Here is a 23,326-nt window from a genome sequence, read left to right on the forward strand (position 1 = left end):
CAAACATTGCCCAACAGTGTGGAGTAGGCAAAAAAGAGAAGACCTGGAGCCAGTTAGGGTCTCCCCCCCAAAAAAAAAAATCCCACTCAGCTCCTGGAAAACAGACAACTAGCCTGTAGGCCCACACTACGAAAGGGTGGGTGCTAAATAAAGAAGAGGAAAGCATGTGGGGGCGGAACAAGTTTAAATAGTCTGTAACCATCTCTTCCCATTGGGTGAAATCACCCTCAGGTCATAATGTCTTTCCCTAGGGAGATACCACCTCCCCTCTTCTTCCAGGGGAGGAGGGATGTGGCAAATTTGCCTCCCAATAAATGGGGCGAATGGCATTCTGACTGCTGTAGAGCTTGGAACCCACAACTGAAATTCTGACAGAATAACTCTATAAATAAAAAAGTAGAACATGTATCATTGGGCTCTGTTAGGGAGCCTTTAACAGAACTAGATTGTGTTCCTTGTCAGCAACTCACAGCCGAGGAAGAGACAGGATGTGGTTTGATGTGGAGTTATGAGGTGAAGGGATTAAAACGTCTACGCAAAGATTCCAGCCCTACCATGACTCCAAACTGTCAAATTTGGAATTAAATGTGTCTTTTTAATACTCTGCATTCAGAGCATGTAGCATTCCTGATAACGGTTATGAACATGGAAGATTCCCTCCCACCCGCAAGGATTTTTTGGCTCAGATACAATACAAGTGTTAACATTTTATATCCAAATACTCTAGTTGCTGGGGAGAGAAGAATTCCCAATCCACTAGCCAGAGATTAATACTTATTGTTACTGCATGCATCATTTGTTTTCATTTTGCAAGCTCACGATGACATGCTGTTCTAAGCACACCCTATTCTAATACACAGCATTCCTTTTAACCTTCGCAAATATTGGAAACAAATAACGCTTGCTGGCGAGTAATAAAGATACTGTTTAAACTCTGCTGGTAAATAAGTGTTCCTTGAATGTTGCAAGAAAATAGAAGAAGAAATACTGGAAAGGGGGGAATAATGGTTCAGTTAGAATCTCTACAAATATTCAAGGGTGCATTAATCACTGTCAAGACGGAGAAGGGTTGTGATGGAGTGCAAGAAGACTTAGGGAGCAATCCTCTACACAAGAAATTGGTGGAAGGCAAGCGTAAAGTTATGCCAGATCCAAACCCCATTCAGGAGCAAAGGGAAAACATGGGTTTATAATAGAGCTGGACTTACACTGGGTTTTTTCCAGGTCACATGACTGAGCTGAACAGAGTTAGGATCCAGCTTAAGTCCACTTGACCAATCCCACCCCTGCCACCCCCCCAGAACACCCTTTTTTTGGCTGAACAGAGTTAGGATCCAGCTTAAATCCACTTGACCAATCCCACCCCTGCCACCTCCCCAGAACACCCTTTTTTTTTTTTGGCTGAACAGAGTTAGGATCCAGCTTAAGTCCACTTGACCAATCCCACCCCTGCCACCTCCCCAGAACACCCCTTTTTTGGGGGGGGGTACTTACGCCATCCTCAGCACAGTTAACTGAGCCCCAGCTTAGCCAGCATGAGCAAATTACACTGGTGTATCTTTGGCTAAGCCATGATAAGTAAGTTACGTCTTCAGCTGAGCCGGAATTGGAGACGTAATGCTGGCTCAGCCAGAGATCTACTGCATCCTAAACTTGCTAAAGGACTGCCCCCTAACATCTGAATTGTTACATATTTACAAACTTATCTCCCTCTTTATGAGCTTTGGTATATTTTAGCATGCTGTTATAGCAGAAGGGAAAATATGCACCTTAAGTATGGAGTGGATAGGCCTAAACATTCATGCTTCGGGTTAGCAAAAAAAGAAGTCTGTTTTAATCTGTTGCTGCAAGAAATTAAGGCACACTTAAGCCCATTGATTTACACTTGACTCTATGCTGAATGCAACCTCTATGCTTGTGTGAACAGCCACTACTTAGAAGTCTACATAGGGTGAGTCTTCTTTGAAATCACAGCAGGGAGTGTGGGAGATGAAGGTGGATGAACCATTTCTAGAAAAATATGTTCTGCGTTTGCCGGTCCCTGCCCAGACATAAATTAGCAACTGCACAACAATACAGTGATCAATGTTGAGAGCTATTGTGTAGCACTTAATATTTCAGAACAATTTTTTTTTTTGCTGTTCGTAGAACCTCCATGGGAGTCTCATTTGTCCAAATACCTGGCAAGAAGAGGAGAGGCCATTTTTTTTAAAAAAAAAAAGTTCAGGATTATATATATGCAAATAAAACAGATGCAGTAGTCTCTTAGGGATACTGTGAAGTGGATACACAGTGAATCTGGAGTTTTGTTTAATCAGTCACCTGGTAGTGGGGATACATTCTAAATATTCTTCCCGATGCAGAGATCAGCATAGCTTGGCTTCTCGTTTCATTAAGGGAGCAGAACCATATTTGTGAAGGAATGTGGATTGCATTTTCTTCCTCTATTGAAATTATTAGGGAGGCTGTTGCTGCTGGGAGAGCTCTTGTGTATGCATCAGTGCTCCAGTGGACATTACTTCTTAAAAAAAAATCACTGGACAAGTCCAGAATAATTTATAGATTTAATAAAAAGCATTTAAGCTGTTGGCACACGAGATGCAGGGTTTCTTGTACAAAAAGAATGCTTCATCTATGAAATAGTTTATAAAGGAGAATAAGCACAATTCATACACTGTATCTGTTTACAAAATCTTTTTTGTTTTAATCTTACACATACAAGAGTCGTACTTTTTCAAAATTGCATTAGCTCTGTGCATTATCTGTTAAAGCACGCAAGTGCTGTTTCTAATAGCTAGGATCTTTCATTTTCTACCAGCAACTTTAATAATAATAATAATAATAATAATAATACCGTAATAAAGATTTCCCCACTTCCACAACCACTATACTTCCTCTTGCCTCATCAGTTTCACTAAAGGAGTGTGATTGGGCTCTATAGAACAAAACAAATGTTGGGACTTAAAGTGTTAGCCTTGGCTGTGTGAGTTAATCAGCCTTATATAATCCACATGCTTAAGCTTTTGTTCCCCCAGTCTACCTGAGAAGCTCAGTGTGTGAAGAGGCTAAGCTGGTTGCCTCAGCTTAGCTGCATGGGTCCAACAAGCCACTCTTGAGTTCCTATACCAATAATTTAGGAACTTCTACCACTGTAACTAAGTCAAGTTTTGCTGCCTGTGCAGCTTTTCTGACTGATATATGGAAAATCATATGATCACATGAAACTGACCTTTGAAGAGTTTGGTAAGTTTTAAAAAACGGTTTACTTACAAACATGTGGTCTTTTCCTATGCTGGGGGAAGAGGGGAGATTTGGAACTCACAAGGGCATATTTTAAAGGTGTAACAGCCTGTATTTCCCATGCATTATTTTGTGGTTTTAAATCTCACCAGAGTACTTGCCCCAAACTAGATATTCTCCTATCTATATCTATATCTATATCTATATCTATATCTATATCTATGCACAGCAGGCTATGTACACATTGCTGTTTACTCTGGCTCGACTGTGCTCTCACCGCTGGTCTTTGAAGCTATATACCCATGACATTGGCCACAATCCATCTCTATTGGGTAGTTGCTTGAGAAAGACTGTTGTTTGATGTGTTTCCCTCAAACCAGCTTCCTTCTCATTTGAAAACATAAGGCACATTCACACCACAGTTAAGCTGAGATGCATGCAAAAGAAACAGACACTGCATGTGCACAGGTGATAACGTAGGCGACATGAATAGGAGCTGGGGGTTGTTGGTATGGCAGAACCAAACAGGCAACGTGTATCAAGTGAATATATGGCTACTCCCTCTCTGGTGTGTTCAGCAATGTGCCCATGAGACTTGGAACGCAACTTCCTTGAGTTTTAAACCACGAATGTGTTCGTATTTTCTTTCTTTTACAGTGAAATAGCCCTGTTTTGCTATAATGGAAAGGAAAGGAAAACCAGTTCATGGAAAGCAATAATTAAAGTCTTACCCCCAACCTCTCTGGGGAGCCAAAGCTGGCTTACTAATAGACCATTCATCAATGATCCCTCTGTTGTGTTGAACAGGAAGCAATAAATCAGGTAGAACCTATAAACAGGATGCTTCTACTTCACATTGCAGGGGATCTTTGCCGAACAAATGTGTAAACATAGGAGTGTAGCCATTAGGTAGAGCAGTGCTGGATAACAAAACACTTTAATTAGTGCTGTGTAGAATCTCTGTTTTCACTTATTTGCAGAAAAGCAGAGCCTCAACAGCACTAAAATGCTTTAGTTTGGAAGTAAGCCTAGTTTCATGTTCTTTTGCCCTACACTTCTTTGAAAAATATTTCTGGTTTCTTATTTTTATTTACTTATTATATTTATTTAGGATTCCTATGACTAGCTATATGGACTTCTGCCTTTTCAGTATGCATCTTGTCACGCTCATAAATAGTGAGGTGAAAGAAATACTCAACTTGGGGTAATGTTTTCCTAATTGGTTGTTAGTAAAAGTTGATTATGGAGGTGTAAAAAAGGACTGTGAAATGTTACACACCTCCCACTTGTGCGAGCGGGGGGGGGGGGAATTGAAGGATAGCATTTCTGCATTTCATTTCCTTTGGATGATACGGTACAGTGGAGACTTGTGGTGTCTTTGTAACATTTAGAGCTTGTTGGAGTAAACAAACACTTCTGTGGCAGGTAGCAAATCTACCCATGCGCTTACTTACCGAAGTGCAAAAACCCTGGAGGTAGCAAACCTTCAGCCTAACAAAGTGTTTCTCCCAGCATCTGTAACAATATGTCAGTGGGTAAAGGTAAAAGTAAAGGGACCCCTGACCATTAGGTCCAGTCATGTCCAACTCTGGGGTTGCGGTGCTCATCTCGTGTTACTGGCCGCGGGAGCTGGCATACAGCTTCCAGGTCATGTGGCCAGCATGACAAAGCCACTTCAGGCGAACCAGAGCAGTGCACGGAAACGCCGTTTACCTTCCTGCCGGAGTGGTACCTATTTATCTACTTGCACTGGCATGCTTTCGAACTGCTAGGTGGGCAGGAGCTGGGACCGAGCAACGGGAGCCCACCCCATCGCGGGGATTCGAACCGCCGACCTTCTGATCAGCAAGCCCTAGGCTCAGTGGTTTAACCCACAGCGCCACCCACGCCCCATATGTCAGTGGGTACACAAACAATATTGTCTGCTTTCAGAGTCCAATTGCATTGTTGAAGTATGAATATATGATCCCTACTGAGTAGAACTTGTTATGTCTGAGAACAATCAACAGGGTAGAATCTAAGAAGCACTATATATCGCTAATTGTTTTTGTGTTAGGGTGTAGGACTTGGGTAGAGAGGCTCTGGTTCAAATCTCTAGCTACGAAGGTTGCTTATTCATCTGGACGTAGTCACAGGGTTGTTGTGATGATCAAATCCTTTGTAGACTGTGCTGAGTTGCTTGGAGGAAGAAAGTGATAGAAATGTACCAAAGAAATTATTACTGTTATAAACTTAGTCATGAGCATTACAGTTTTACTTAAAAACACAGAGGACAGAACATTGTGGGCAGCTTTACATTCCAGTTTCCAAATTGTTTGCAGATATTATTATTTCTCTCATAGGGGCATTAGGAAAACCTCTTTATTCTTAGCTGCTTCAGTACTGTTTTGAACTCTTGGACGTACAGACACCGAAATGTTCAAATACAGTGTTGCTTGCTCTCCCCCCCCCCCAGATTAATTTTCATTAATTGCTATTCTTCCTCATCCCTATCCTTAAGAGGCCTTAAAGAAACATATTTTGTTTTATGCCTACATCAAATTAATTATGACCGTCTCTTACATTTCCATCATTTGCTGCTGTTGCTACAGAAACGGCAAAAATAACATGAAACACAAAGACTGTTTTCTTGATGATCTTGCATAACTTTCCATCAATTTCATAATAGTCTTTATTCAAATATGTGTTGATTTGTAAGCTGAGGAGTGAACTCTACAGAAATTCAGACTAAACCAGCATACATCTTAAACATCTTTACCAAGCTTAACCTAGATTAAGATCTAAAAGAAAAATACCTCACATTAAAAAAATAAATAAAATGCCTTCAACACAGTTTATGTAGCAGGAGATGCTACCACCACTGGGCTCCCCATTTCTTCCTCCTGCTATGAAGTAAAGTCTCACTTCCATGTCTGACCTCTGGTTTCAGCAGGCCCCTTAGCAGTGTGGATGCTTGTCATTTCCATTTCCTCCTCGAACCAGACTCCACCCCCAAGCTTGGTCACACCTCGAAGTAAAAAGGTTTTGGTGAATGTGGTAACCCCCCTATTGTCAAAGAAAGATTAGCAACACTTCCCAGCAGAATCATTAAGACGGCAACCCTATATCCTCTTCCCTGACAGCAATCGCCACTGAACTCGATGGGATTTGCCTTTGAGTAGACATGTATAGGATTGCACTGAAACTAACTAAAAAAACTTCCCTGTCCCTCAGAGCCACTTTGACAGGTGGTCCAGGGCATTCACCTGCCAATCCTCTGAAGCCATGCTGATGTTCAAGTGCACTCTTAAGTGGTCTGCGTGCGGATCAGTTGCAGAGGACTTTACCCCTCTCCTTCCAGCTTCTCTGCCCCCTTCCCCCACATACATGTTTTCCCCAACTCTCTCCCCTTCTCTACCACCTCCCCCCCATCCACATGAAATTAGGGAGAGGGCCTTAGGCTACAGACTACCCATCACTGGCAAACAGCATCATAGATACCTAAACATGCTGTGTATTTTATTGGTTTAAAAAAAAGCAAAACACTTATTGTACTTCAGAACTGCAGATGTAGACATTTTCCCTGCTTGGTTTTGAGTTGCTTATCTTTTTTTCCTTCCGATTGGCAATGGGGTTTCATCAGTTGCATCGAGTGGGCTTCATGTATTTAAAACCTATGAAGCTGGGTGTAGTAGGAACTTGGCTGCAGTGTGCTTATCTGCTTCTCTAATGTTTTATTTTATTTTTTATTTTTAAAAAAAGATAATCTCAAAAGTACCCAAAGTCGAAGACAGGCTTCTATAAGAATACACAAGCATTCGCTGGGAAAAATGAGAACTGGTTCCCATTCAAAGCCACTCCGTGGCTTCAGAGAAGCTACGCCTACAAGCTCTTCTCCTCTCCTCACTACTTTTGTGTGGGAGGGTAAGGAACAAAAGACAGAGCTCCAGCTAAAGACAGGCACAGAACTTGTGGGGCTCCATGCAAATGGAAAGAGAGCAGGGCTTCTCTTCAGCGACTCCTCCTACTGTCTCCTCTCTGTTCTGGCATCATTGATTGTTTTTGGTCCAGGAAAATAACTTTCTTAGAACTCTAATGGGATTGCACCAGGAGAGAGAGGAAATAGGGGCTTCAAGGAGAAGAGTATTGATTTGGGAGCTGCTCCTACCCATTATGTTATCTGCAGAAGGAAAGATAGCAGCAGCAAGCAGAAGAAAGTGGCAAGTGGGGGGGGCCAATTGTGAGCCCCTTGAAAGTATTTGCAGATGAGATGTAGGGCTCATGCAAGTATGAACCTCAGCCTAAAGCAGAACCTACTCTCTCCCTAGATACTTTTGCCTTTTCTATTGGACAGCAGCCACATAATAGATTCAGTTTTCTACTGTAGTATACCCTGCAATTCTATGCATGTTCTGTAAGTAGCAATTCACATTTAGTTCAATGGAGCTTACTCCTAAGTAAGCATTGCTTTAGGATTTCAGCCTTAGAGACGGTTGTTCGAGTATCCTTATACAGAACCCATCCTGCACTTTTAATACACTTGTAAGGGAGAGGGGAAATATGAAATTATTTTCAGAGGATGCCTGTTCTCAGAACTGTGTAGTGGCCCACGAGGTTTTTACAAAAAACAGAAGGGTTGTCTGGCAGACGTGGGCTGTGTTTAGCTTGGTGAGTTACAAATTGTACAAATCTGTTCTATAGTTATATAAACAGCTTCTATATTGTTACTGTATTGTGCCTATCAAAATAAAGCCTCTGCTACTCATTGGTAGAGCAGATCTGATCGCGCCGAGTGTTTAGTTTCTTAGGGAACAAAAACAGTTTGAAGCCCAGCTTCTATGAGGAAGGAGAAGTAGTTTAGTTGGGGTAGCAACCTTGGGGACAGCTGGAAAGAAGTACAAAGATTTAAAAAAGAAGTGTGCATGCACACAAAAGCTCATACCAACAACAAACTTGGTTGGTCTCTAAGGTGCTACTGGAAGGAATTTTTCAAAAAATTCAGTGTCGGCTTCAGTGTCTACGTGTGTCACGCTTCTCCGGGGGCTGGAAAGAGGCTGGTTTAACCTCCGGTTTGCTAGTAACAAGGGACGCGGGTGGCACTGTGGTCTAAACCACAGAGCCTAGAGCTTGCCAATCAGAAGGTCAGCAGTTCGAATCCCTACGACAGGGTGAGCTCCCATTGTTCGGTCCCTGCTCCTGCCAACCTAGCAGTTCGAAAGCACATCAAAGTGTAAGTAGATAAATAGGTACTGCTCCAGCGGGAAGGTCAATGGCGTTTCCGTGTGCTGCTCTGGTTCGCCAGAAGCGGCTTAGTCATGCTGGCCACATGTCCCGGAAGCTGTACGCCAGCCAGTAAAGCGAGATGAGCGCCACAACCCCAGAGTTGTCCGCGACTGGACCTAATGGTCAGGGGTCCCTTTACCTTTACCTTTACCTTTTGCTAGTAACACTGAATTACTGTGTCACGAAGTGATGCATGTCTAAAAAGTATGTCACCAACATGAAAAGTTTAAGTGGCAGAAAGGGGTTACACTGCAGGTAGGTTGAAAAACCCTTTGAGTGTATTGCCACCTAACAGATCTCCGAAAACAAAAAACTAACATTTCATAGAGGAATATCTATGGTGCTGTGCTCATTTACCTTTTGCAGTAATGTGACGCCACACTGCACCCATTTGCAGAGTACACAGCACAGGTCAATGTATGCATCTGTCGTGCAGCCTATTCACAGCTCGGGCTGTGCAGGACCTTACATCTGATTTGACATTTGTACTAGGGCACACACAACCATACAGCATAGCCTGAAAGCACCTTGCAGTGCTCCGTGCCCAGTGCTCCCCCCCCCCTAGAAAAATAGGTGCCAGTACTCACCATGAAGTTGTTACAGTAAGTGCCGCACTTTTTAACAACAACAAAAAGAGGTGCCCATACTGCATACACTTGAGCACCCTCTGAAAAAAGAGCGCTGCCCATAACTGTTATGCTATAGCACATTTCCAAGAAGGTGTGAAATACCCTCCAAGAGATGCAGGTATGTTTTTCCTAAGGGTGCCCCCATGGCCACATCTGGAAACCAAGAGAGTTCAGTTCATTTTCACCTGTCAGTCTCGCACCACAGCAGGGAATGAGGAAACAGTGAAGTGCTCAGCATTTCTATACACATTCTTAGGCTTGGAAGAACGCAGATTTGTGTGTCACCCCGAGTCAACATGCAGCCTTCGGAGAATAAATAATACACGCTGGAGTTATGTTACTCCAGCAGGTTCCTCACCCTTGCACCATTCAAGAGAGCATCCAGTGAGCTGGTGGCACACATTCACGCATGGAAGTCACTTGATAAGCTCGCCCTGTGTCTGCCAAATATCACTCTCCCAGTTTAATTCAGAAGTACTGAGGTTGCCAACTTTTATGGACCAGTGGGCACATCTGGAATTTTCAGTAAGTGCCGTGGGCACCAGTCACAAAATGGCTGCCATATCTGCAAATTAGAACAGAGGCAGGACCACAGAATAGTGTAGGCATGCCCTGCCCCTGCCCTTGACAATAGGGGGGAAAGGCACTTAAATCAACCACTGCTATGCTCACTCACACCGAGAAACTCTTTGTACCTCTCCTCCATTCTGAATGGAAGATCATCTAGGTGTCTAGTCCTGGCATTCAGTGAAATGTGGGCATGTTTAAGCAATGTGTTCCATGTAGTAGATGCCAGGCCACCACAAGCAGGAACTGGGCAAGAAGAGCATTGTGCATTGTGGATTTTTGAGGGAATATTTACTGGTACCTTTTGTAGGTGCCATAGGAGGCACTGGTGGGTGCGCTGTCACCTATGGGTAATGCATTGACAGACCCTGCCAGTGTTGCAGTCTACTGGAGTCTTTTTTATTTTATTTTAAAGTAAAGGTAGTCTTCTACTGTTTGTTATTAAAGAAGATATAATTTGCAAAACGTAGAATCTGAAATGTACAAGGTTACAATGTTGTAATGCCCTTCTATGAACGAATAAATAATGCATGTGACTTGGCTCCTCAGCAGATCTCTGAATTGTCATTGGGATCCCACACTCTTGCATTTCACAGAGCCATCAGTAGACTAGCTTCATGCATTGTTCTCGTGTAGTTTGCCCATGGGAGGGACTTGTTGCAGCTGTATCTGTAAAAGAAAAAAAAAGGCATTTCATTCTGTTATACCACTACTGCCCACTCCTGTGTTTTCGCCTGCTTATTTTAAAAAGAAGGTGAAATGCAATGTTGACATTCCATTTGTGGAGCGGCTTTTGAGTCCATAGAAGCATCTGCTAATATAAGAACAGTGTGGAAAGTTGTGTGAAGTAGGGAGGGGGTGCAGGGCAAAGGTGAAACCAGAGAACATTGCCTCCCCATCTCACACTAGCAGGCATCTCCACTGGATCATAATCCACTCCACAAGCAGGATGGCTGCACTGGATTTCACTGAATGCCTACTTAGCATGTGGTTCTGTTTATTTTGGGGGCTTGTAAAAGCGAAGAATGGAACAACCGTCATCTTGAGTGCAGAATTTGAACTCTGGAACTATACAGGCAAAGCAGTTCTGTAATGCCCACTTTTTCCCTTCTTTTTTCCCCTTCATTTCTTCATTTTTAGCTCAACGACTCAGCTAAACACCTTATTGAGATGGACAAGACCAATCTAACTTCCGCATCTGGCAGTGATGTCCCTTTGCCAGCTGACACTAACCTGGCAGTAAACACGGTCCAGTGCTGTACATTGAACAGTGCCGGAGCAGTCAGTGCCATTCAGAGGCACATTGATGGCAAGAAGAATGCCAAGAAGCGCCACTCCTTCACTGCTCTCAGTATGACACACAAATCTTCTCAGGCCATGAATAACAGGCATTCCATGGAAATTAGTGCCCCTGTCCTCATCAGCTCAAGTGACCCCCGTGCTGCTGCCAGAATTGGAGATGTGACTCATCTCTCATCCAGCGCTCCAGTCCAGGTAAACTATGGATGAATTAAACCACAATGCTCAGCCAGATCCCCTTAGCACCTTCCTTTGATTTGGCCTTCTAGCCAAATGGTGGGTTGCGAAACAAGTTCCCAAGAGATAGTCGCTGCCTAAGCATCCATCAGATGGAGCCAAGGAGGCAAAATTCTGTCGATGGGTGCTCACCCTCATGCAAATTAATGGTAAATAAATGAATATCTGAAAGAACCACATCCCTCTCACATTTTCCTGCCCATGTGTGATAATTTGTGGGGAAGCCCTGTTTTTGGTGCCACACCCCAATGGGACTTGTGGCCAGGCCTTCTTAGTAGTGGCCCCATGCCTGTGGAATAACCTTCCCTCTGGCGTGCATCTCACCATAACATCATTGCCATTGCATTGTGAAGGTGCACCTCTTTGCTCAGACTTTTGGGTAAGGAAGAGAGGTACCGGTACATTGGGTTGGGTTTTTGTTGCTGCTGCTATTTTATTTGTATGAAATTTATATTGTTCTGTTTTTTATATTATTGCTTTTAAGTTTTGTGTATTTACCCCATGGGACCTTTGAGTGCAGGGTGGTATATATGTTTGGTAGGTGAAAAAACATGTACATACGTGTGTGGTGAGATCTTCAGTTCAGAGTCATGGTGCACCATATGATATTACATTTTACAGTAAGTCTAAACCACTGAGCCCCTTGGGCTTGCCAATTGGAAGGTTGGCGGTTCAAATCCACGCAGCGGGTTGAGCTCCAGTTGCTCTGCCCAGCTTCTGCCAACGTAGCAGTTCAAAAGCACACCATTGCAAGTAGATAAATAGGTGGATAAAGTAAGTGGAAATATCTGTGCGTCTTATGGAGCGAATGGTGGTCCCTGGAGCTGAATTGCCCAGGGGCCAAAAGAGGATCATGCTTTTTATTTTACAAAGAGAAAAGGGGGTGTTGAAAGGACCCTGCTCAGCAGCTGATCAGCAAGAGATTGGGAAAGATAAGAGTCCCCGGCTCCCTTTCAGCCCCGCCCTCCTTTGTTGAATGTGCTGCAGAGGGAGGTTGTTTGTTTCCCCAGCTACATGTGACTGGCTGATTAGATTATCAGTCTGAAAACTGTAGAAAAGGCTCCCTTTCCTTTAGAAGCTACAGAAATGTGAGTTGAACCCCATAAAAACAGAGCTTTTCCTCTTTGCTTTTCCCCCTTTGCAAAAGGAGCTTTGCTTTTCCCCTTTTGCAAAAAAACTGCAAAACTTTTAGCTGATCCTAAAAAAACAGGGTTTTTCCCTTTGCAAAAAAAAGCTGCAAAACTTTTAACTGGTCCTCAAAAAACCAGGGCTTTTCCCTTTGCAAAAAAAGCTGCAAAACTTTTAGCTGATCCTCAAAAAACAGGGCTTTTAGAGAAGGAAAACCAGAAAAAAAATTTTTTTTCTTGTTTCCTCCTCTAAAAACGAGGTGCGCCCTATGGTCCGGTGTACCCTATGGAGCGAAAAATACGGTACATGAAAGCAGTCTTAATTACTAAGAGCATATGTGGGAGGAATAGTGAGTGAACTTACAGTGATGGGAGTCAGTAGGACTTGAGTGACTTGTTGAAGGCAGTCAGCCAAGAGCAAACCTTGGCTACATCTCTTAGGGCAAACCATGAATCTGGGTTCAGATGTAGTGCTAAGCCAAACGATGACTTAGCTCTAGGTAGAGCAGCAGCAACTGGACTTGGGGAGGTGTGAAGGCAGCCATTGTTTTTCCTGGTGAGTACCCATATACTTCCTTGTTCACGTTTAGCCATGGCTTGGTTTCGTGTTATGTGCAAACCAGACCACTATGTAAAAATATCAAAACAGTGGGAAATTGTATTCAGTGATAGAATGAATATGTTCCAAGTAGAGAAAATCACTTTTTCTCTAATACACAAAGCTGTATCAGTTATATATCTCTTACCCTCAGACTCTTCATCCGAAAATAGTTTCTTCATTTTCTCAATCTGTAAAGAAAAATGCAGGAGTTTTGTCTGTGCTAAAATGCATACAGTCATCTCTATCTGTACAATAATCTATCAGTTACTAAACTATGTGTCTCATCAGTATCCTTGTCTTCTTATGTGTATACAAAATCCCAAGAAATTCATATTTATTAATTAAGGCACGGCACATTTGACGACAGCATTGCAAAGCCATTTAAATAAATATTATTCTGTAAAAGATGTTTTCATCAGGTCATAAACATTACTGCACATTAAAATAAAAAAATTAATCCATAGCGTTAAGGTTACTTGCTGCATACTTAAAAATTCCTTCGCCCCACATTCAAACCAATACACTCCTATAAAATGAACTTATAGAATATGTTCAGCAATGAAATCAAATCACCACAGTATAGCATAAAATCCCCCACAGAAACTTAAATTGAAGATACTGTTGTGCTAATGATCCAAGATTTATTTTGCCATTCTATTCTTTTTTTTGCAAATGGTACCACCTTAGCTGTTTCCTGCTCATTAACGATAAGCATGTAGAAGTCTTACAACGCTTTGAATGCATTTGAAAATAAGTGGTCGTCTTAAAAAGAAAAAGAAGTTTTCATTGTTTTTAAAGCTTGGAAGTAATAAATAAAGCATTGGGTTCTGACCAAAACAACCAGAAAAATCTATCACACTCATAACTTTCAGAGGAATAGTGAAGGCTGGGAAGCAAAAGGTTGGGGGAGGGGAGAGAGTCTAAGCAAGTATTGACTCCATCGCTATTGTGTTCCCTTTCAATAGACTATGCATCTAGCATATTTGATGCTGGCACGTTGAGTGCAACACATTAAACATAAATAATGGCCTCCTAAATTATTGTGTCTGTCACACAGAGGGTTCTTACAGGCTAGTTAAGTTGATTGGCACTGAGAGAATGTAGTACAGCTGCGAGCCAATGATAAAACTAAGCAGGAGTGAGGTTAGTTGTTAGGTTAGCAGGGGTGCTGTCCACAAGCAAAGTGCCCTGTGCAGCTGAGTTGGTCCCACTTGGCTCACTAATCTTGTCTAGGCCTCAGATGGCTCATCTTCCCTCCATTTGCACCCCTTATGAATTATTCTTCCTTGCTATTTAGAGAGGTCACAGGTCACCCTGCTCCAAATCCCCTGGTTTTTCTGACCAGAGATACATCTCATAAATAATGAAGTATGGCTGGCTGCACCCCCAGTGTAACAATCCAAGCAGAGAAGAAAGAAGGCAAAAGCTTTGCTTGCAAACAAATCCGAGTCTTGAATAGAGAGTCAACCGGTGCACAATAAGAACCGGCACATGATTCCCAGCTGAAGGGCACACGCGTTTTGAATAGGACAACAAACACCCTGTATGCAGGGTCATCTGTTCCATTAAGATAGCAACACAAGCAAACTGAGCTCAGCAGAGTGGTTTTCCTAATATAAAGGGAAATGGGGCAGGGAGGTCTGATTTGCAGTCAAGAGAAGAGTGGAAGAAATATAAAGTTTCAAACTATAGTATCGCATTGGGAGGCTTGAGATAAGAAGCAGACGGGTTATATTTAAAATGGAGAGGAGCCAATGGGAAAAGGTTTAACTCTACATCTGTGCATGGGAGACTGGGAAGGAAACAAATCAAATCCCTTCTGGTTTCGGATTTGGACAGAGTTTATACCCTGCGCACGAACCATTCTTTGTTTTGCTCCAAAGAAATATTACTTTTATGGATAATGATAGTTGTACTCAAAACATATCACATTAGCTCATGAGTTTGATTTGATTTCTATTTCTATTTTTTATTTTTTTGCATAAAATCAGGCTTATTCCTTGGCCCAATACTTTAGTTTGAGCTGTTGTAGCTTCCTGGAGACAAAACACTAGGATTACAAGCACATTTATTAGAAAATAGGGGGTGGATTCACATGTAATATGCCTAAGCTGTGTTAACGTCTTTCTGCCCCCTTACCCAAGGCATGTTGTGCAAGTAAAGTAGGGTCGGTTCTGCTCATTTTGGTTAAAACACATTCCAGTGAAAAGAACTAGTTGAAAAAAAATGCAGATTTCCCAACATTGGCCTATATGTTTAGTGAGGAAGACACCAGAATAAAAACATTATTGGCATGTACAGGATACCGACTAAATCAGGCTTCGGTTACATTTTAAATAATGTGATTTACTTCCAAGTAAATGCTTTTAGAATTATTCTGCATGCCTTCTTGAATCCAACTACTTGGGGTGGATTTACACACGGGGGGGGGGGGAATGCTATAAGTCAGAAATTAAATCATTTATTAAAAAAAAAAAAAGCTATGGAACATCGCTTAGAATTTTCTTTTGCTCTCTGGCGCCATCTGGTGTGTCATGTTTATCACGCATTCAAAACACTGTTTCTTAACTAATGTAGCCGAGTCCCAAGTCTTACTTGAACTGGGCTTTTAATCTGAATTTGCTCTGCATTGCGAGTGTAACCCACAAAAGATGTCAAATTGGAATTTTAGGAATTTTAAACACCTTAAATTCATATCTGAGTTGGGGGGTGGGGACAGTCTAATGTGAGGGTTGGTGTTTAGCTTGTCATATTATCACCTTACCTATTGCATTAGTCCACCAAGTTTCACATCACCAGTATGGAGTACAGTTTTTTAGGACAACCATGGTATTAAAATAACTTGGATATGCCATTGTTGGGAGCATGCAATGCATCCATGCTGCCCCCCAGGTAGACATTCACATGGAGAATGTACCGTATTGCCTGCCGGCCAGCCAGCCAAGGAAACAGCTGCAGTTCATAGTTTCCACTGTTGTTTCAGCACATGTTCCAACTGCCACATTCATAAGAATTAGTTCTGAGTACTTGGATTGGCCAGGTCACACGTTCGTTCTTCTTATGAATGCATCCCTTAGGACAGATGGGGGCGGGAGTGTCACAGGGATGATTTTTTTTTTTTTTTTAATGTCTGAATCAGCCCTAATGTTGCCAATTGTCAACATGATAACTTGAGGCACCAATCTGGAAGTGAACAAATAAATCCGTCAAATAGTCGTACAGCCCTCTGCCAAGCAAATTAAATTGAAGGATGTAGTGGCATTCTTTATACAGAAGGTGGGCACAATGGAAATCGCTCATAGGAGCATAGAACCATCGCTACTTTCAATGGATCACTGAAATGACAGCCTAATGATTTCCTATCCGGGCAGCGTAGCATACAACCAGGAAAGTAGGAAACATCCAAATTAAAGGGAGGAATTTACAAGAAGGTGGAAACTTACATGGACGGTAGCAATTGCTTCAGTCCTTTGCGAGGCCCTGTAGCCATGTGGGACTCTTATTTCATGGAACTAGTGTTCCTGGGTATTGCTGAGCCACTGTGATGTTCCTGTCCAGCTACAAGAAAATGCAGCTTATTCTCCAACCTCTTGTGCTGCCTGCTGGTGCAGGGGAGGGTTAGAAGTGCCACAGATGGCTCAATAATTTATAGGCTAAATAAATCCATAGGAGAGATTGATGTTCATCACCTTCCGCAGCAGACAAGTAGATGGTGTGTGCCCATCTGCAGCTGTAATTATGTTTATCTGTATGTATAGGGGTGTTTTTAAAATATATGGCACCATTAAATGGAAAGCTGTATTCTGGAGCTGTTGGATGTTTTACCTCCCACTTTGGTAATTAACATTTGATGAGAATACTTGATCTTGACTGTAGTTCTTTCTTGCCAATACTTGGTAACACAACTATGAATTAAGAGCTTTCACGTTATTTCCAAGAACATTAAGGCCTGGAGTGATTGCATGACCCATTGTTTTATAGTCAATGGATTTGACAGAAATGAGTAGCATGAATCTCAAGGACCATTAGCCTGTTTTCTAGTTCAGCTATTCCCAGATGATGGCATATTATTAACCTGTATGTGTGTATCAGAGTGCATCTCTCTCTCTCTCTTCTTAAAGATAAGATATAACTGTACAATCCATACATTGAAAGACACTTTCATTAACGAATATGAGGAGTTCCTTGCTGTGAAATTCTGTTGAATTTGTTTTGAAATCAGAATAGGAGTTGTTGGGTTGTTGTTGTTGTTGTTGTTGTTGTTGTTGTTGTTGTTGTTGTTCAGTCATTCGGTTGTGTCTGACTTTTCATGACCCCATGGACCAGAGCACGCCAGGCACCCCTATCCTCCACTGCCTCCCACAGTTTGGCCAAACTCATGCAAGTCGCTTCGAGAACACTGTCCAACCATCTCATCCTCTGTCGTCCCCTTCTCCTTGGATGGTATCTTCACTAATAGCACCAACAATAGCATTTCCCCCCTCCCCCTCCCACTTGCAAAAACATTGACCTATACTGGTATTTTTCTTACTGTGCTCAGCTCCCATGTGTCAACAAAAAAACTTGCTTTTTTAGCGATTCCCGCTCCCCCAAACTGCAGAAGACAATTCAAAAAAGCAAAATTCAGGCTGGAAGTAAAATGTGTCTGAGCTCTGGCTCAGACAAAACACTAAGCCAAAATATGTCTTAGCCCCAAGCAGCCCAACACTGCAGCTGCAATCTTAAGTCCAGAAACTTGCATGTTTTCTTCTTCATGCCAAAGCCATGGTTTGCCTTAGTATTACATGCAAACAAGGCTAACGTGACTCACCTTGAGCGCTTGGCATCAGGTAGGAAGAGAAGTGTGAATAAATGGCAAGCAGGTCAGGTAGCACCTCCAGCCTGTAAATCAAGCACACTGCATTTGCCACTGAAATGGCCCGTGCTCTCAAGGTTTTTTATTCTGTGGCACAAGCATCCTGTTAGGGGCACCCAAGGTTCCCTTGACATAGGCTCAGTTCAGGCACTTGTGCAGGCTGTTGTCTTCCGTGTGTTGAAGGGCAGAACATATTTGCCTTCCTGTTGTGGGAACACCACAAAGATCCACACATGGGAAAGTCTGATTGGTACAATCTTTCTCCACTTCCCCCCTCCCCAGAGGGAACAGTTCCACGGTGATGCATGTAGGCTTATGCATGAAGCAAACATGTCTCACTTTACATTACATATAAGGGTAGGTGAAGAGCACACACCTGCCTCCAGCGCATGAAGACTGTTGCTGTTTCAGGTTACCTTTTTATGGTTTTTGTTTGCTTGCTTGTTTTTTAGGATAAGGTTGCCCCTTAGGCCCAGTGTATCCCTCCCTCCTGAATCCTCTCTGCACAGTTCTCTGCTCTTATGCAATGCCCACGTGCCTCTGATCTTAGGAGAACAATGCATACGGAATGAGAAGTCCGAGGCTCAGCATCAAAGAGATGCTTCTGCATCGTTGCCCTTGCGCCAGTTCCTGGTGCTGGCACCAGCTAAGTAAATGACTGATAGGAGTTTTAAGATTATTAGACGGTGAGCTGGAAAGAAGCATTAAAAGTTTGTCACACTTCACAGCTTATGAAATGCGCCTCCAACTCGTGGATTTGAAAAATCCCACAAGACTTCATAAAGAACAGGGAAGATTTATAAATATATTCCATCCAAGGTCTCTTTAATAGCTGAATAAGTGAACCCGCCACTTTCAAGTAGATACAAGACCTTGGAAACTTTTAATACCATAGGGCCAAATTCAACCTCAGATGATAGATTGAATTCTGATGAATGGAGCACAGGGTTTACTTTTAAGTACTTCCAGGGTTTTAAGTACTTCCAAATTTTTTCCTTCTGCTATAGTCAGACCTCCTTTCTTGTTGCAATAACAACAAAAATTACCCTGTGCCCTTTGGGTAGCCTCATACCACTGGAATCCATAGAAAACTATATATTTGTACCCAGTTGTAAATTCTATCTGGTTTCTCTTATGAAAATGCTTTATATGATTGGAATGGAAAGCAATACAAACTTCAATACAAACTGTATTATAATGACCATAATTATTTTTTCATTGCTCTGTGTTTCATCCCTTTTCACTAAAGAGATGAGCAGTCACAGTTATTAAAAAAAAAGTAATACTCAGAACAAAGCCACACCAGAGTAAATGACAATAATCTATTTTTCAACAAACATGTAAAATATTATTATCACACAGAGCTAATAAGAAAACGATTTAGCAGGAAAACGATGCCACTTCTCAAATTAAATGCGGCTCCTGTGATAGAGATATTGAGCAAGTCCTTTAAAGCAGACACAAAGATTTGATTTCCAAGTTCCAAGTCTGCCAAGATTGCTGGGCACGTTGCAGCTGAGCTATAATCGTTGTTGTGAACAATCAAGTGTTCCTTGTGCCAGAAATATATTCTTAGAATGTGTAAAGCTAAACAAACATGCCTTAAGGTAATTTTTTTTTTTAAAAAAAGTTCCTGTAAAGCAAAATATGTACAGTATTGTTGAGTTGAATATACATCAGCCACAAGGCAAGATGCACCAGCACATCAATGTTTAGGAGGTCCCTTGGCTGTTGCATGTTCACAGGGGTTCCATGAGCACTCCTTTGCCACCACAGACTCATGATGTCCACAGCCGGTGCAGGGAAGACCGAGGAAATAAACACAGATTGGTACTGGGTTGAATTAGGCCACAATTTTATTGATTACAGGTAAGAGTAGGTTTGGCTAAGGCACTGGGCATGTATCCAACATCAGGCAACCTGCATCGTGTCTGAGAGAAACCCAGTTGGGTCGACCCTGTGTTGGGGAGTTGCCCACGATGTGGACCACGTGCCACGACCCCACACAGGGTGCCATTGGGAGAGGTGTTTTGGCCCATCGGTCCCCATGTGGACTCCTGGACAGAGTCACCCCTCCTTAAGGATCCCAATGTCTTATCCGTCAAAGTTGTGACGGTTGCTATGAGGTAGGTGAAAGCTTGCAAGCTGGCCAATTTGCTTGCAGGAGAAAATTCCAGATATGGCGACTGAGTAAACCATGGCAAGGTCCATATGCCAACTTGCCCGCTTCTACACTGAGCAGACACCTAACAGACTGGGTTGGTAGTAAATCCTGCAACTGTCAGCAGGGATGTCATCCTGAATGTAGGTCCAACACGGCCAGAGGAGGGTGGTGCCAGGTGATCCTCCCCTCCCCCAGCCATGCAGGAAGATGGCGGCCTCCTTGGACCAGCCATGGCCGCTCCCCCAGAGCCCTAGGTGAGCAGATCATTGTTACTCTCCACAAGCCACTAAGAAAACAGCTACCAGAAGCTTGGTACACAAGTGCCAAGGGGTCGCTAGGAACAGGAATGGCAGGGATCAACCAGAGAGGCCTTAAAAAAGTACTTAATTGTAATAGGATTGGAGGTACTTTCACTGCCTTTGGAACAATAGTAGCTCTGCCTTTCAAGTCAAACATTTAGTATGTGAGTCACCAGTCTGTGAGTGATTCGAAGCACGAATAATCTGAAATCTATTTATCTGGAAGCCTTGTATAAAGAGCTCTTTATTGATATTGGCCCATAACATTAAGCTAACATTGCAAGGATGTCAATGGTTAGGGCAGCCATGCCAATGAAAGTCTTTGGGATTTGGGGGAGAGAGAGAGAGAGAGAGAGAGAGAACGCAACTCTAACTCCCAAACAAATCTTAAGTATGTAGTGAAATTATTTGTTTTCATTTCTTTCTATTTTTCTTTCGTTTCTAGGATTCTACTTTCGCTGGAACTGCAACCATGACTGGACCCAGAACAAGTGCAATCATTGGAGATCAGGGAACACCATCAAAGGTCCAACTGCCCCTCAACATGTAAGCCTCCATTTTGCACTGAACATTGTTTTAAAAGATACGCAACACATTTTGTCTCTCATTGTTTGCCGTCTGAAATAATAGCTCTGCGACGGGGAACACTTCTCATGTAGTTATCATTGTCTTGAACATAACCCAGCCTTCTGCCAGAGCTGAGAAATGAACAGTGAAAGGCCAGGTCACCTTCTTTATATAGCCCATTTTTAGCTTCCAAGATATTTATTACAGATATATGAATCATTGCATAGCAGGCCGAGTGGCTATCAGCTGCAGAAATCTGCTCCTGCAAATTAAACCATTACATTCCTGTACAATTGAACACCTGAGACCATCTTTGTTAGGACGCACAGTTTACAAGGGGAAAAAACCACCCAGTTGTGCACTGTAGAAAAAGAAAAACGAAGACATAGCACTAACATCATATGTGCAAAAAACTTCAGCTTAGGCAAAAGATGATTCAGGTTGATTAACTATTACTTAGAAGAAGAAGAGGTTGACTTTAACAGGGATAAGACTTTAAAGTCTTTAAATAAATCTCATAATGGATGTGTTTTAAATTTGTGTGTATTTCACATAAGTTATACTGCTGAAACAGAAACCCAAGTGTGGGCCTGATGTATATTTCCAAAAATAAATCTGAATTTAATAATCTGCTTTGCCCAAAGGAGAAATTCAGGAAACTAAATTACCCTGCTTTTAACTTCCCTTTTCAATGAGGGCACAACGTCTTTAGAATGTCCATAATCAGGAACATAGGAAGCTGTCTTATGCTGAGCCAAGCCATTGGCCCATCTAGCTGAGCGTTGTTTTTTGTTTTGTTTTGTTTTGTTTTGTTTTGTTTTGTTTATTTCTTGCCCATCTGGCTGGGTTTCCCCAGCCACTCTGGGTGGTTCCCAATAGAATATTAAAAACACGATAAAACGTCAAACATTAAAAACTTTCCTAAACAGGACTGCCTTCAGGTGTCTTCTAAAAGTCAGATAGTTGTTTATTTCCTTGACATCTGATGGGAGCGCGTTCCACAGGACGGGCACCACTACTGAGAAGGCCCTCTGCCTGGTTCCCTGTAACCTCACTTCTCGCAGTGAGTGAACCGCCAGAAAGCCCTCGGAGCTGGACCTCAGTGTCCAGGCTGAACGATGGAGGTGGAGATGCTCCTTCAGGTGTACTGGGCCGATGCCATTTAGGGCTTTAAAGGTCAGCACCTACACTTTGAATTGTGCTACACCAGTGTTTCCCAAACTTGGGTCTCCAGCTGTGTTTAGACAACAACTCCCATCATCTCCAGCTAGCAAGACCAGTGGTCAGGGATGATGGGAATTGTCATCCAAAAACAGCTGGAGATCCATGTTTGGGGAACACTGATCCACACTGACCGGCAGCGTAAGAATTTCAAACAGGGGTCTCTGTCCTCCAGCCCTACCTGGAGATGCATTCAGACATAGGCCATCTTCAGGTGTCACATTTAACTGTTATTGCTTATCCCACTGTGAATGAGTTGCAATGAACCTTTGATTAGTGCACTCTGCTCTCCTCCTCCCATGCAATTGCTTTTGCACCCAGTTTGGCTTAGCAGAGGTTAGATCATTTCATCTGAGCCAGCAAACTATGATAAACTAACTGGTTTGTTTGAAACAAGGCTGTCAGGGAACTGTCCCTGGCTCAGTGCAGGGGGGTGGAAGGGCTCTCGCAATGCTACAGAGAGCCCCGGCCCCACCTGACCAGCAGCACCTCCTCTTCCAGCGGAGGAAGCAGTGAGGTCTCCAGTGGGGAGGGGCAGGCAGCCCCGGGTCTTGAGAGCAGAGGCTCTGGGGATGTTGGAGAGACCCTGCACTCCCCTTGCTGAGTGGGTGAGGAGAGAGACACTCCATTTCCAGCGCCCCAAGTGCGCAGAGGGGTGAAACGCAAGGAAGGGAGGCAGGGATTTCGGATACTGAAACTCTTACATTGGGGTCACAGCCAGAAGGGGCCACTCCTGGATTCTGCGAGTGACTGATACAGACATGAACTTGTAGCTCTGCACTGTAAATAGCATGCACAATAAACCCTTAAGACAGTTTGGAATCTTGCCTGGTTACTCGCGAGCAGCCACCCTACGGACCTTACAAAGGCTGTTTGATAAAACCATGGCTCATGATGAATATTGCACAAAGCTGTGTTTTAGCATGACTTCTCAATGCAGCCTGAACATATTTGTATAAGAAGAGAACTACGTCTATCTGCTGAAACATAGAAATCTGCCTTATAGTCAGGCAATTGGTTCATCCTATTGCCCGCACGGACTGGCAGTGGCTTACCAGGGTTTCAGATGAGGGATCCACCCACGACCAAGGATTGAACCTGGGACCTTTTGCCTGCAAAGCAGATGTTCTAGCACTTCAGCTTTCTTAGTAATTCGCTGTGGTGGTGAAACTGCATCGATGGGCAAGGAAACATCACGCCAGATAAGATAATTGGATAGTAACAGTTGTACAGGTAACAGTAAAATTGTACAAATCAT

General features: G+C 42.8%; 1 protein-coding gene across 1 annotated transcript in view; it reads left to right on the forward strand.

Annotated features, from left to right (window-relative positions):
• SH3RF3 (SH3 domain containing ring finger 3) overlaps positions 1-23,326 on the forward strand; it is a 100,044-nt gene that overhangs the window by 49,317 nt on the left and 27,401 nt on the right. The window contains exons 4-5 of the mRNA XM_033146392.1: positions 10,839-11,192; positions 20,726-20,826. Coding sequence (XP_033002283.1) covers positions 10,839-11,192; positions 20,726-20,826 — 455 coding nt within the window. The remainder of the gene's footprint in view (positions 1-10,838; positions 11,193-20,725; positions 20,827-23,326) is intronic.

The sequence above is a fragment of the Lacerta agilis genome, chromosome 4 (genome assembly GCF_009819535.1).
Source record: "Lacerta agilis isolate rLacAgi1 chromosome 4, rLacAgi1.pri, whole genome shotgun sequence".
In the NCBI taxonomy this organism is placed as follows: Eukaryota; Metazoa; Chordata; class Lepidosauria; order Squamata; family Lacertidae; genus Lacerta; species Lacerta agilis.